This window comes from Lactuca serriola, chromosome 9 (assembly GCF_051521515.1).
Source record: "Lactuca serriola cultivar US96UC23 chromosome 9, Lser_US96UC23_V15, whole genome shotgun sequence".
NCBI classification, from domain to species: Eukaryota; Viridiplantae; Streptophyta; class Magnoliopsida; order Asterales; family Asteraceae; genus Lactuca; species Lactuca serriola.
The window spans coordinates 16,235,282-16,247,851 of NC_136416.1; the positions used below are offsets into that span (position 1 = coordinate 16,235,282).

The 12,570-nt window shown below is 36.4% G+C and overlaps 1 protein-coding gene across 1 annotated transcript; it reads left to right on the forward strand.

The window, feature by feature from the left end:
* The first annotated feature begins 1,900 nt into the window (after nucleotides 1-1,900).
* Nucleotides 1,901-4,558, forward strand: LOC145075380 (glutamate receptor 1.3-like). Its single transcript, XM_079021647.1, has 4 exons — nucleotides 1,901-2,045; nucleotides 2,149-3,723; nucleotides 3,793-4,163; nucleotides 4,250-4,558. Exons 1-4 carry the CDS (start codon nucleotides 1,901-1,903, stop codon nucleotides 4,556-4,558), a joined length of 2,400 nt encoding a protein of 799 aa, XP_078877773.1.
* The last annotated feature ends 8,012 nt before the right edge of the window (nucleotides 4,559-12,570 follow it).

Here is a 12,570-nt window from a genome sequence, read left to right on the forward strand (position 1 = left end):
CATGTGGTGTTTCGATGGAGTGTGCGGGAATTCAACTAATTGAGCAAAGTTGATGTTGGCTCAAGCTTAGGAGCGTGCATCTGAGAACACAAATGCTAAAGGAGCACTCATGGGGTCTGTGCCAAGATTGCAAGAATGGATAGTGTTGGTTTTCTTGTCGTTAATAGAATGTATCATTGACCTTAATCCTACTTCTTGTCGCCAACTCAAGCTTCTACACCGAATATTTGATCCAAATATGTATGGATGCTGATCCAACAATAAGGAACTTATCCCGACATTGGGGATCGAGCATTCATGAAAACGAGGAGGACTCTAGAACTCTATTTTCAATGGCCATTAACATAGAACTCTACTTACCCGCAACAGTTTTGTGGTCCTAGAAGGAGATTAACTTGATCAGTTTATCCCCACACATAGACTTAATATTTACGGTGGGTAACCCAAATGTGTCTCACAGCAATTCATTTCGTTCAAATTTGATCAACCGAGAAGAAGCATCGACCTAACGTGCATGTTGTCGTTGAGGTCATTGGGGTGGGGGTAGTAGTGGGTGTGGGGTATATGGGGTCTATGGTGGTTGGTTGGTGTGGTGGCGACAATGGTGCACTGATGATTGTGGTTTGTTGGAGACAAAGTAACTATGGGGGTTGTAGTGGTGATATAAGGTGGTTGTCGTGATAGTGATGGAATATAAGGATGAGCAGTTACCGAGCCGAGAATACCGAATACCGAAATGGGTGAAAAGCAATATCGAGTACTAAATTGAATAATTGTATCAATATCGGGTATGGTACCGGTTTTTGGCATTAACGGTACCGACCGTACCGAATCCCGAATTTCATGATTTTAAAGTACATAGTATTGTCCCAGATTGGTTTGATATAGATAATGGTTCGGGTCGAGAATTTCGGTAGTCTTTCTCACCTCTAGTGGAATAGAGCGGTTCTTATCACATTCTTATGAAATTAGGCAAAACTCAAGTTTAGAAATGACAATAATAAGAAAAATGGACGAAATCAGAAAAAAGGACAAAAGTAAGTGCATTTTCATCATTTCTTATGTAGTGAACAATTGGAAATTAAGGGAATTAATACCAACCAGTGCAAGTTTTTGAAACTATAGGGATTAGCCATGTTAAAAATCAAAAGTTAAATTAAAAATGTAGATTGGAACAAGCTATATGGACCAAAACTTAGATTTGATTTATATGTAGTTGTGAAGAATCGTCATGGAGTTGATTATATCTCCAATTTCTTATCCAGCCCATTATTTATGTAGTCTTTCAATCACTTAATCTAGAAGATTCACGAGCAAAGTTCGATTATCTTTTTCAAACTAACCCAAAAAAACGTCTTTAATCACTTTAATCAAAACTTCCGAGGTTTGGTCAAATGATGATGCTAGCATACAATTAGCCGACCGTTAGGTACAAGGTTGATGAATCACGACCATGTAACCAGAGCGTAACGAGACCTAACCCATTTTTTGATCCATGCTTACAATTAGCCAATCATTAGGGGTTGGCATAGATGCTGATAGCTCGCAAGAGCTCTGACCAGGATTTATTTCTCCAGTCAATGTTGATCTTCCATGGTGGCATAATTAAAATAATCAAATGTCAACAACGAGCTATCATGAGACCATATACTAAACTCCTATATATTTGTTTATGTTCTTTTGTCTGGCAGGACTCTATTTTCTTTCTTCACTTGTAAAAAGGTACCTGTGTCAACTTGATGCACCAAGAGCTGCAGGAAACTTAAACTTCCGGTTGCCAATGGCGAATCGCAGGTTATTTTTATTCCTGATATTGATGTTGCTTAGCTTTCAAACCCTTTTAACTACAGCACATGAAGATCCATCTTACAAGGAAGTACAAGTGGGAGTGCTTCTTGACATGGAATCATGGGTAGGGAAGATCGTTTATGGTTGCATTACCCAGGCTATCTCTGACTTTTACACCGAAAATCCTCACTGTAGAACAAGGATAGTTTTTACGAAGAGGGATACTCAAGGAGAAACACTGCGTGCGTTATCTGCTGGTATTGTCTTTTTTCGTATATTTGATTCTTTGTTTTTACTTTTTACTTTTTTATTAAACTTTAGTTTTGAATACTAAGTAATACATTGATCATGCGTATTCAGCTCTGGATCTTTTGGAAAATAGTAAAGTGAAAGCGATAATAGGTCCAGAATCAACAGCCCAAGCAAGATTCTTGGAGGTTTTGGGAGACAAAGCCAATGTGCCCATTCTTTCATTTTCAACAACTCCCTTTTCGAATCAGAATCCTTACTTTCTTCGAATTGCAGAAGATGAAACCACTCAGTTCAAAGGCATTGCTGCCATGGTTGAATCATTTGAGGCCAAGAACGTGATTGTTATCTGTGAGGACACTACAGATGGAAGAGAAATGGCTGCTTATATGTTTAGTGCATTTCAAGAGAAAGGCATACAAGTTAAGCATACTAGCCTAATTTCGACCTCTGCCAGCAAAGAGCAAGTCGGGGAAGACCTTCACAAGCTTCAAACCATGCAAACCATGGTGTTTGTCGTCCACACACAGCCTTCTCTAACAGCCCATCTTTTTTCCAGGGCAAAAGAGTTGGGCATGATGGGTGAAGGATACATGTGGATCATAACAAGTAAGACTACCAACTTGTTGAATTCCATGGATGCTGAAGCAATCAAATCGATGCAGGGGGCTGTGGGTTTCAGATCGTATTTTCCAGCATCAAGAAAGCTTCACAACTTTGCTTCAAAATGGAGGGAGGAACATTATGCTTTAAACCCTTTTAAGGAGTTTAAGGAGGTAGATTCTTATGGGATATGGGCATATGATGCAGTTTACGCGCTAGCCACTGCTGTCGAGTGGGTAAAAACTAAAGAATTTGTTTCGAAAGAATTGGATATCGTTGGCACATCACTTTTGGATGAGATGTTAAGACTCAACTTCCAAAGTTTAGGTGGTGAATTCAGGCTTCTGAATGGGAGAACCATCTCCAAAGCCATGGAAGTTGTAAATGTGATTGGTAAGGGTGATAGGAGGGTTGGATTCTGGATGATGGCTAATGGTGGTGAGTTTGTGAAGGAAATTGGAAAACCAAATTCTTCTTCACATCATGGCCTGGAAAGTATCATATGGCCGGGCGGGTCTGAAACTTCACCAAAGCGTAGGATGTTACAAACCAATGACAAGAAGCTGAGGATTCTGGTTCCAGATTTTGCCACATTCCCAAATTTGTTACAACTGACTGTTGATCCCATAACAAATCTATCGGGTGTCAGTGGCTTTTGTGGGGATGTTTTCAATGCTGCATTTAATGCCTTGGATTATAGCGTAGGCGTTGAGATTATTCCGCTCCCTTATAAGGATGGAATGAGTTATGATGATGTTATCGAAAAAATCTCTCTTAAAGAATATGATGCTGCGGTTGGGGATATAACGATCACAGCAAATAGGTCTCTCTATGTCGACTTCACATTGCCCTTCACTGATCTGGGAATCGGGACACTAGTCCACAACTCCAAGAAAAGCACATGGATCTTCTTGGATCCTCTTAGTGCAGATCTTTGGATCACAAGTGCTTGTTTCTTTCTCTTTTTAGGGTTTGTCATTTGGTTTATCGAACATCGTACAAACGAAGAATTTCAAGGTTCAGCAAGACAGCAATTTGGAACAACCCTCTGGTTTTCCTTTTCAACCCTTGTTTATGCTCACAGTAAGCTCTCTTAATCTTTCCTTTACTTAAAGATTTGATCTTTTTGGGCATTAATATCTAAAACTTCAGGGGAGAAACTGCAAAGTAATCTATCAAGATTCGTGGTCACGGTTTGGGTTTTCGTAGTGCTTGTGCTCACATCAAGTTACACTGCAACTTTGAGTTCACTTTTAACTGTACAACAGATTGGAATGAATCAGATATCTATCGGATTCCTGGGTGTTTCCCCATTAGGAGGACTTGTCTTTAACAAACTGAACTTTGGTGGCCCAAAAATTGAGAAACTATATTCACCTGAGGCCTATGCTAAAGCATTAACAAGTGAAAGTGTTGATGCAATCATCAATGAGATCCTTTACCTCAAAACAGTCATTGCAATGTATCCTTCTTCTGATCTCTCCTTGATCGCAACAGCATCCACTACTAATGGTTTTGGCTTTGTGAGTGTTCTCCAATCCTTTTGGTTTCTTTCATAAGTCTACCTCCATTACGTTTACATGTCTGATGTAGCTAGCTATGTTTTCAGGTGTTCCAAAAAGGTTCACCTTTGGCCGGAGAGATGTCGACTGAGATAGCGAAGATGCGTCAAGATGGGACTTTGAAAACTTTAGAGGATAAATGGTTAAAACGTGATTCTGGGCATGCAGTGATCCCAAAGGATTTTTCTTCCCCTTCGCCAAAAATCTTGAATCTTTATGGGTTTAGGGGTCTCTTTCTTATAAGTGGTGGGACGATGGCATTTTCCCTTTTGGTGTCCATGGTTCGTCTTTTTCGTGAAAACTTACATGTCAAAATTATGATGCAGATATTGAGGTGCATCTTAAGATCCACATAGCAGAACTTATTTGTTGAGCTTGTTAGTGGCACATAAGCATAACTCATCAATTCAATAAGCCCATAAATTTTTTACATGTGAACCATCAATTTAATTTCTATCATTTTATTATTGTTTGCATGTATATGTTATCCACTCACATGAATTGTTTTTAAAAAAACTTTGAATTGAACTTCCACAACAGTTTTCTTGACTTTCAAAGAGTTTATTACACCCAATAACTCTTGAAACAGGTCATATTGTAAATGCTGTAAGAATATCTTCTTGAATAGATACACAAGATAGTGATGTGAAATCAACAGCTTGACTTTATTTTAGAAAGTTAACTAGGAATCACTCTACTTAAGATCTTGACAAAGTAAAAAATATATATGGAATATATGTACTTTTGATTTTTTTTTCTAGAACTTTGTTTGTTACCTATTTTCATAGAAAAACATATCTCATAGTTCCGTAATTCAAAAGTTAAAACAAAAACTATAAATTTTTGGGCCGGTCCTTTAATTTTGAAGGTCCTATGTGAACAGTAAAAATAAACCCCTAAAATTTCTGATTAGCAATGGATAGCAACCTATTGAGACCAATTTTTTTTTTTTAAATGACAAACTAACTAATCTACTCCTAAATAACCACCTATGTCTTCACCGAGACTTGAACCCTTGACCTCTCATATGAGATGGTCACTCCATACCGCTAGGCCATTGACCCTTTGGTTGCGACCAATTAATTAGCATGGATATCGACATATTAGAGATGGTAGCAATAGATTAACAACGGATAACGGCGATGGTTGGCAACGGATTAGTTACGGATTAAAAATTCAAGCCCTTCACGACATGTTCATGTGAAGTGGTACATCTCACACCTCCTCATGGCATAGGTTGTAATTTTGATATGTAATACATCTACACACGATACATACGACCAAACTTGAAAATCACCTTAGACAAGGATCTCGGCTCGCTTGCTCACCAAGTGCCAAGTGGTCTTGATCTTGGATTTTGTTTCTATTTCCAATCTAGAAGTAAATCGACACTTCAAGTGGCTATTTTCAACTTATAAGGCTACGTAGCCTTGGGGCCCCCTACGTTTTACTAAAAAACCTTTCAAGGGTTTGTGTGTAATTCGATACATTAGGGAGCGTTTTGCCTTGGTGGCCCACTTGTGAACACAGAAGTCAACGAGATAGCATCTAGATATTCAAATATATAAGTTGTTGTATAGATAAGGTCTAGTTATTCAAAAGCATTGTAATCCTTATCTGTGTATGTTACTCATATATATTTGATAATGGAACCCTACGGGATATTCACCTTTTTCTCAATCGTCCTCATTGCACCTCCTTTCATTAATACCTTCTCTGGAAGGTGCAGGTCATTCCCATTCTTCGGGGTGTCCAACTTTACGGATATCAACAATTGTTCTCGCTGCCAAAATAGCTGTGGGAACCGGTGCAGAAGCAAAAGAGGTTGACAATCCTAATTATCAGAATTGGGTTATTTAAGATCAAACCATCCTCAGTGGTTTATTGTCTTCTATGACAAAAGATGTACTATCACAACTTACTCGTTGTACTGAATGTTCTCTGCTCAACATGCTCAACTTAGAGGGAATTCAATATAGATCCATACACAACTCTCAACCACAAGGAAGGGTGACATGTGTGCATCAGAGTACTATCAGAAAATGATTGGACTTGTCGATACTATGCTTGATGAGAAAGTTATTGGCTACATTCTAGATGGTCTAGGTCCAAGTGATGGGGACATGTTTACTACCATCACCGTTCTCACCAAAGAAGTGAACCTACCTGAGTTTTAATCATATCTGATTGTTGATGAGACCCAAACTACAGCGATGCATGGAATTACAGACTTCACCTCTTTTTCCAACAATGTTACACGACAGGAGACAAGTGGGTCTAGGCGCAACTACAACAGTAATTGGAACAACACGTTCAAAAATAATCTTCGAAGCAACTATCGCAAATTCGCAATGGCGGTGGTAGTCGTGGACGGGGACATGGTCGGGGAAGGCACAATGGTAGTGGTCCACGCTGCCAAGTTTGTGGTATTCCAGGACATACTGCATTGAACTGCAAGAACCAATCCGACCATGCTTATCAGGCGGAGGAGTATCGTGGAGGAAATAGTACTACCACGCATAGTTACAACAATGATACAAACTTATATTGATACCAGAGAAACAGATCATCTCACAAGTGATATGGATCGCTTGTCCATTCATGAGTGATATCATAGTAGAGTTTTAAGGAATTTCTTTACTAGTTTGGGTTCTTCTATCGTTTCGCTTACTGTTATTGCTTTTGATGTTATTCCGGACAACTTTTCAACATATTCATCAATCGAATCAGTCTCCATCATCATAAGACTGTCGAAATTGGGCATGAGAGTTTGCAAGTGGGCTTCCTGAAACACGTGCTGCTCCAACATGACTTGCCTTGATTGCATCCCAAAGTTGCTTGGTCGTATCTGGATTGCCTTTTTGAATGATCACGTTCTCCAGAATCGATTGTTATAGCAATCCCATTGTCAAGTTGTTTTTCTCTATGTTTGTGGTGGTTCCTGGGTCAATCACCTCCCAGGCTTTGTGAATCCTTAGCACAACCTTTACCCTCATCGCCCAAACTATGTAGCAGTCAACATAAGGCAATGAACGGAGGTAGCTCCGCCTTCCTTTGCTAACAACAGATTTGAGGTGTCACCCGACATGGTGAACACTGATCAGTAAAAGAAAAAGAAATATGCATAGAAAAATCCGCAAAGGTTCTCAACACACGCACCTCAATTAACAGGAGGTCTTCTTCTTCTCCAAAGTTGCCGCAGGTTCCTCTCTCCTGCACCACCATAACTATCGCAGGTTCCTTCACAGCTCTGATGTCAATTCAAGTTTAAAACACAATAGATAAATGGAATAAATCCCTAATTTATCGAGAAACTTAAACTCAAAACTCAATTTATTACATCATAGATCAATAACTCATATTCTATACATGTATTTATAAGCCTAGACTACCAATCTTATAGAATAAGACTAGGAAACAGACTTTCCTTGTATATGACCAAACCACCTTGCTTGTTCCCTACTCAAATGGAGTCCCTTGTGTCCTACTTGACTTAGGAATTCCAACATGCAAATGTGTGTTGCCTTAGGCTGTGGCCCAGGTGAAGAAGTGAAGAACAACTAGTGGTGAAAAGCCAATTTATTGGAGCAAAAAGTAATAGCGGTCGTGGAGATAGACAATCTGGTGGAAACCGGTCCAGGGGACGAGGAAATGACGTGGGAGTGGGTTATGAAAAGAAAACTTCAGTTGCTGATAAGTTTGTATCAGATAACGATAACGTTTTATCAGATGATGATAATGAACCAAATTTGCGCATGAAAGAATTAGAACATCAAAATTTATTTGAGTTTGGAGAAGTACCTTATTTTGATGATCAATTATTAGATGAAAAATAAAATGAAGGTTGGTCGGAAGATGAGTACACGCAATGGAAAATTGCTTTTAATACCTGGTATTGTATTTCTCCTATTTCGGATTGTCCATAACCTATTCATGAACCTGGATCATTTCATAGTTTAGGTGATGAATGATAAAATATTTGTGAATCAAACCTATAACACCGAAAAACACCTAACAGCTTCTGTTAAATTCAAATCAGTTAAAAAAAAGTTTCAGATTAAGGTTCAAAAATCAAGCAAATCTCGATACGAGGCTGTTTGTTTGCAAGAATAAAGGTGTGAGTTTATTGAAGAATAAATGATCACTTAAATAAGAAAAATGACTTTTAGTTGGCTCTGCGGAATAAGAAACAACTTTGAGGACTAAAAAACAGTTCTGCAGAATGAGAAACAGCTCTGCAGACTGACAACAAGCTCTGAAGACTGAGAAACTGCTATGCGGACTGACAAACAGCTAAGCGAAATCACAAACACCTCTCCCGAATGAAAAACAGCTATGCGGATTCCCAAGAAGTTAAGCGGACTGACAAACAACTTTGTGGATTCCCAAACAGCTCTGCGAATTCGTAAATAGTTTTGTGGAATAATGCATACAAATTCCGTTTAAATTGGACAACCATTTTAACTTTTACATGTTGTGAAAAGTCGTGAAAATGAGTTCATTCAATGAGGTGTTAAAAAAAAGTTTCTCCAACCTACCGATTTTCTTTAATAATCTACAAAGAACCAATCCTAACACCTTAACGTGCATTAAGAAAGATTCGTATGATCGTTTCCAATTTTGTTTTGTGGCATTGGGATGCGTGGTATGTAATCATTTATACTAATTTTTTTTATTTAAAGTTGTTAAATGGATATTATTCTTATCTTTTCTTGCAGATTCGTATTTTTCTCATGTCTATGATACCAATAATATGCGTTGGTCACATACCTCTAATTGGAACTTACATAACATCCATGTGCATTGCGGTTGTTTTAGATGGAAATCATGAACCCCTACTCTTAGCATTTGCTTTGGGAACCATAAACTATGACGAGTCATGGGTATGGTTCATGAGGAGGCTGAAATAATGTTTTGGTGACAATGTGGAACTTGGTTTCATAAGTCATATATTTGACTCCATAGACTTTGCAGTCCAAAGAGTCTACCCTGATTCATATCATGGTTATTGCTGTAAAAATATAGCTAAGAAAATACGGGCTTCCACTGGAAACAATACAGTTGTGGAGCAGTTGTTCTGGAAGACATGCAAAACGTATAACGTGTCTGATTTTTATGCAAGTTTGAATAGCTTACAAAATGAGGTGAATGAGAATGATCTTCACTGGCTTGATAATATTGCCGTTGCAAAATGGGTACATGCTTTTTTTCCCTAAAGTACATTTCAATGTGAAATTCATTGACATTCTCGATGTCGTTAATTGGATAAGAACAAACAGGCATGAGTTATCAATAACAACAATCATTCAAATGGTCCATGACTCCATGGAAGGAGTGTATGTTTAAAGTGTTGCATTCATAGGTGATAATGAAATGTTATTATACATTATCACATCATAATTTTTATTTGATGATTCAGTTAATTTTACAGGGGAATTTCATGGTCTTCTGACCCCTTATGAACTTAAGGTGCTTAAAAAAAATTTATTAACTCCGATGGTTGTAGGGTTAGGCATATTGTTGGTGACAAATATGAAGTGAGTAACTATTTAACCACCGACTCCGTGCAATTAGAACATGGGATTTTTACTTGCAGGAAATGGCAAAAATGTTGTATACCTTGTGACCATTCTATAACATCACTATAAAGGCTTGAAATTGAAGAAATCCAGCTTGTGGTAAATTTAAAGTTAACTACTGTTGTGTATTGAAAGGCTTATCAAACTGAGACGGTGAATCCTATTCCAGTCCTTATGCATTGGGAAATACCAGTTGAAAGTGTTGTCGTCTTACCTCCATGGCAATTTACTTGAATTGTAATGTATAGATCACAACTAATATTAGTTTGTATTTAGTTTTATGTTAACCTTAATTTTGGTCCGTTGTTGTTATATTTTAATAAATAAAGTGTACCTTTTTATTAATAATATTTATCTTATAATAAAGAATTTAAACCTAAGTTCCTGACTCACAACTCTACGGACTGACGCACAACTCTGCAGACTGACAAACAGCTCTGCGGACTACCAAACAGCTCTCTGCGGACTTGAAGGATGTATGAATTGTCATAGATGATCTTTGAATTTTGGGTAAAGAGTTACAATTTATTTCAAATTTTAATATGCGTTTGTCTTCAAATTTCTATATTTGCTCGTGCAACGAAGTTGATTGTTACTATTGTGATCCGATAGACCCTTTTCTTGCACCGTCACCAAACATTAGATGGTCATATATGTCTGATGATACTTTGCAACAATTGCAGTGGGCTGAAGAACAACAAAAAATAGATAAACAGTCATTTCAGGTTCTCACTAAACGTCGTGACATCATTGTGGCAGAGTGCAAAGAGGTTGAGAAACGGATGCAGATTAATAAAAATGAAATCAAAGAGCAAGAAAAATGGATAAAAAATACTAAGAAGACTATCAAAATGACTGAAAAATGGCTTGCTAAGAAGGATGCACAAATCTTCGGCGGAAAAAAGAATCGTTTTGAAGATAAACTAAGAATTAGGGACGACTATATAACAATGGAGAAAAATAAGTATCCATTACAGTTCCCTTAAGTTAATTACGGTTGTTGTACGTTTATTTTGTGTTTTTAGTTTGTTATATGTATTATCTTCGAGTTTAAGTTATTTTCTTAAATTAACTCTACTAGTCTTGAATGTTGGCCCATTTATGTAGTCTTCAATATCTTTCAGCCATAAATCTTCGTCTCTCAAATTTGGGAACAACCGACTTCGTAATGCAGATTTTGTTTTGTGTGTTGTATTGATTACATTAACATAAGGTCCAAATCTCAAACCGCTAATCAAACAAAATTCGGTATCACCATATTCCACCATCCTATCTTGTAACTCGAACCGAAACCTCCTAGCCCTGGCTACCAGCACATCACGAACCCCATGCAACATCATCAAATTACAGAGCATCGGGTCACCATTTGGGTTGGGCATACCAATGAAGATCCCAAACGGTGTCTCTCGAAATAATTTGAGTCGCCTACTATTTAGTTTTGGAATGAACTTCCTCAATATAGTGCCCATCACCACTTTAAAAATTAACTCTCCAGGCCATCCTCGCATACTAAGTTGCAAAAGATAACACACACACACACACACACACATATATATATATATATATATAGAAAAGTTTATTATAAAAATTACAAGAGAAATTTCGTAGAATGACCACAAGATCGGCAGAGGGTGCTTTGCGGATCAATTAAAGCTTATGAGAATCGATTCATACCTCTGCGGAAATGAGGTGACGTCGTTTTTTTGGGGGGATTTTAAGGATCCGCAGAGGTGTCTTTGCGGATCTTCTATTTGCACTGCATATATATATATATATATATATATATATATATATATATATATATATATATATATATATATATATATATATATATATATATATATATTCAGGTTCATTTGAAACCATTCTAATTGTGTGAGACCGTGAGACCAAATCTAACAATAATTTTAAAATGCAAAATAAATGGAAAAATCCAAAAATTCTTTTTTTTTTAAATATTATTTTCGGAACTTGAATTAACTAAAAAAAACATAAAAAAATAAAAAATAAATAAAAATAAATCCTGTTTTTTTTTTTTTTTTGAAAAATACGTGAAATATTCTAATAGAATATTACACTAACATATTCTAAAAAATAATTTTAAAATACAAAATAAATAGAAAAATCTAAAAATTCTTTTTTTAAATATTATTTTCGAAACTTGAATTAACTAAAAATAAAAAAAAATCCAGTTTTTTTTGAAAAATATGTGAAATATTTTAATAGAATACTACACTGTACATATTTAAAAAATAATTTTAAAATGCAAAATAAATGGAAAAATCCAAAAATTCTTTTTTTAAATATTATTTTCGGGATTTGAATTAACTAAAAAAAACAAAAAATAAATAAATAAATACGTCTCACGGTCTCACAAAATTAGGCCGTCTCACATGAACCTAACCCTATATATATATATATATATATATATATATATATATATATATATATATATATATATATATATATATATATATATATATATATATATATATATATATATATATATATATATAATAAATATGCTAAAAAGATCCAAATCCATTTTGATCCTTGCTTAGAATTAGCCTTTATTTGACCCGTTAGCCAATCTATCCTTTTTCTAAGGGTTCGCATTGATGCTGATAGCTCTGACAAAATTAATAGACTTATGTTCCCAATTTAAAGGACGAGGATTTTTCTCTTTAGTCAATGCCAATATTTTCATGCATGGCGGCATAACACGATCAAAATCCAATGTCAACAACTGAGCTTTCATGAGTTCGTATGCGTTTCCTATTTGTTTAATT

What these genes read in the sequence shown, in the direction of transcription:
- LOC145075380 (XM_079021647.1), top strand. Translation starts at nt 1,901, where the DNA reads ATGGAATCATGGGTAGGGAAGATCGTTTATGGTTGCATTACCCAGGCT. An exon ending in ACTGCGTGCGTTATCTGCTG is followed by an intron (nt 2,046 to 2,148) that starts GTATTGTCTTTT and finishes ATGCGTATTCAG; the next exon opens with CTCTGGATCTTTTGGAAAAT. An exon ending in AACCCTTGTTTATGCTCACA is followed by an intron (nt 3,724 to 3,792) that starts GTAAGCTCTCTT and finishes CTAAAACTTCAG; the next exon opens with GGGAGAAACTGCAAAGTAAT.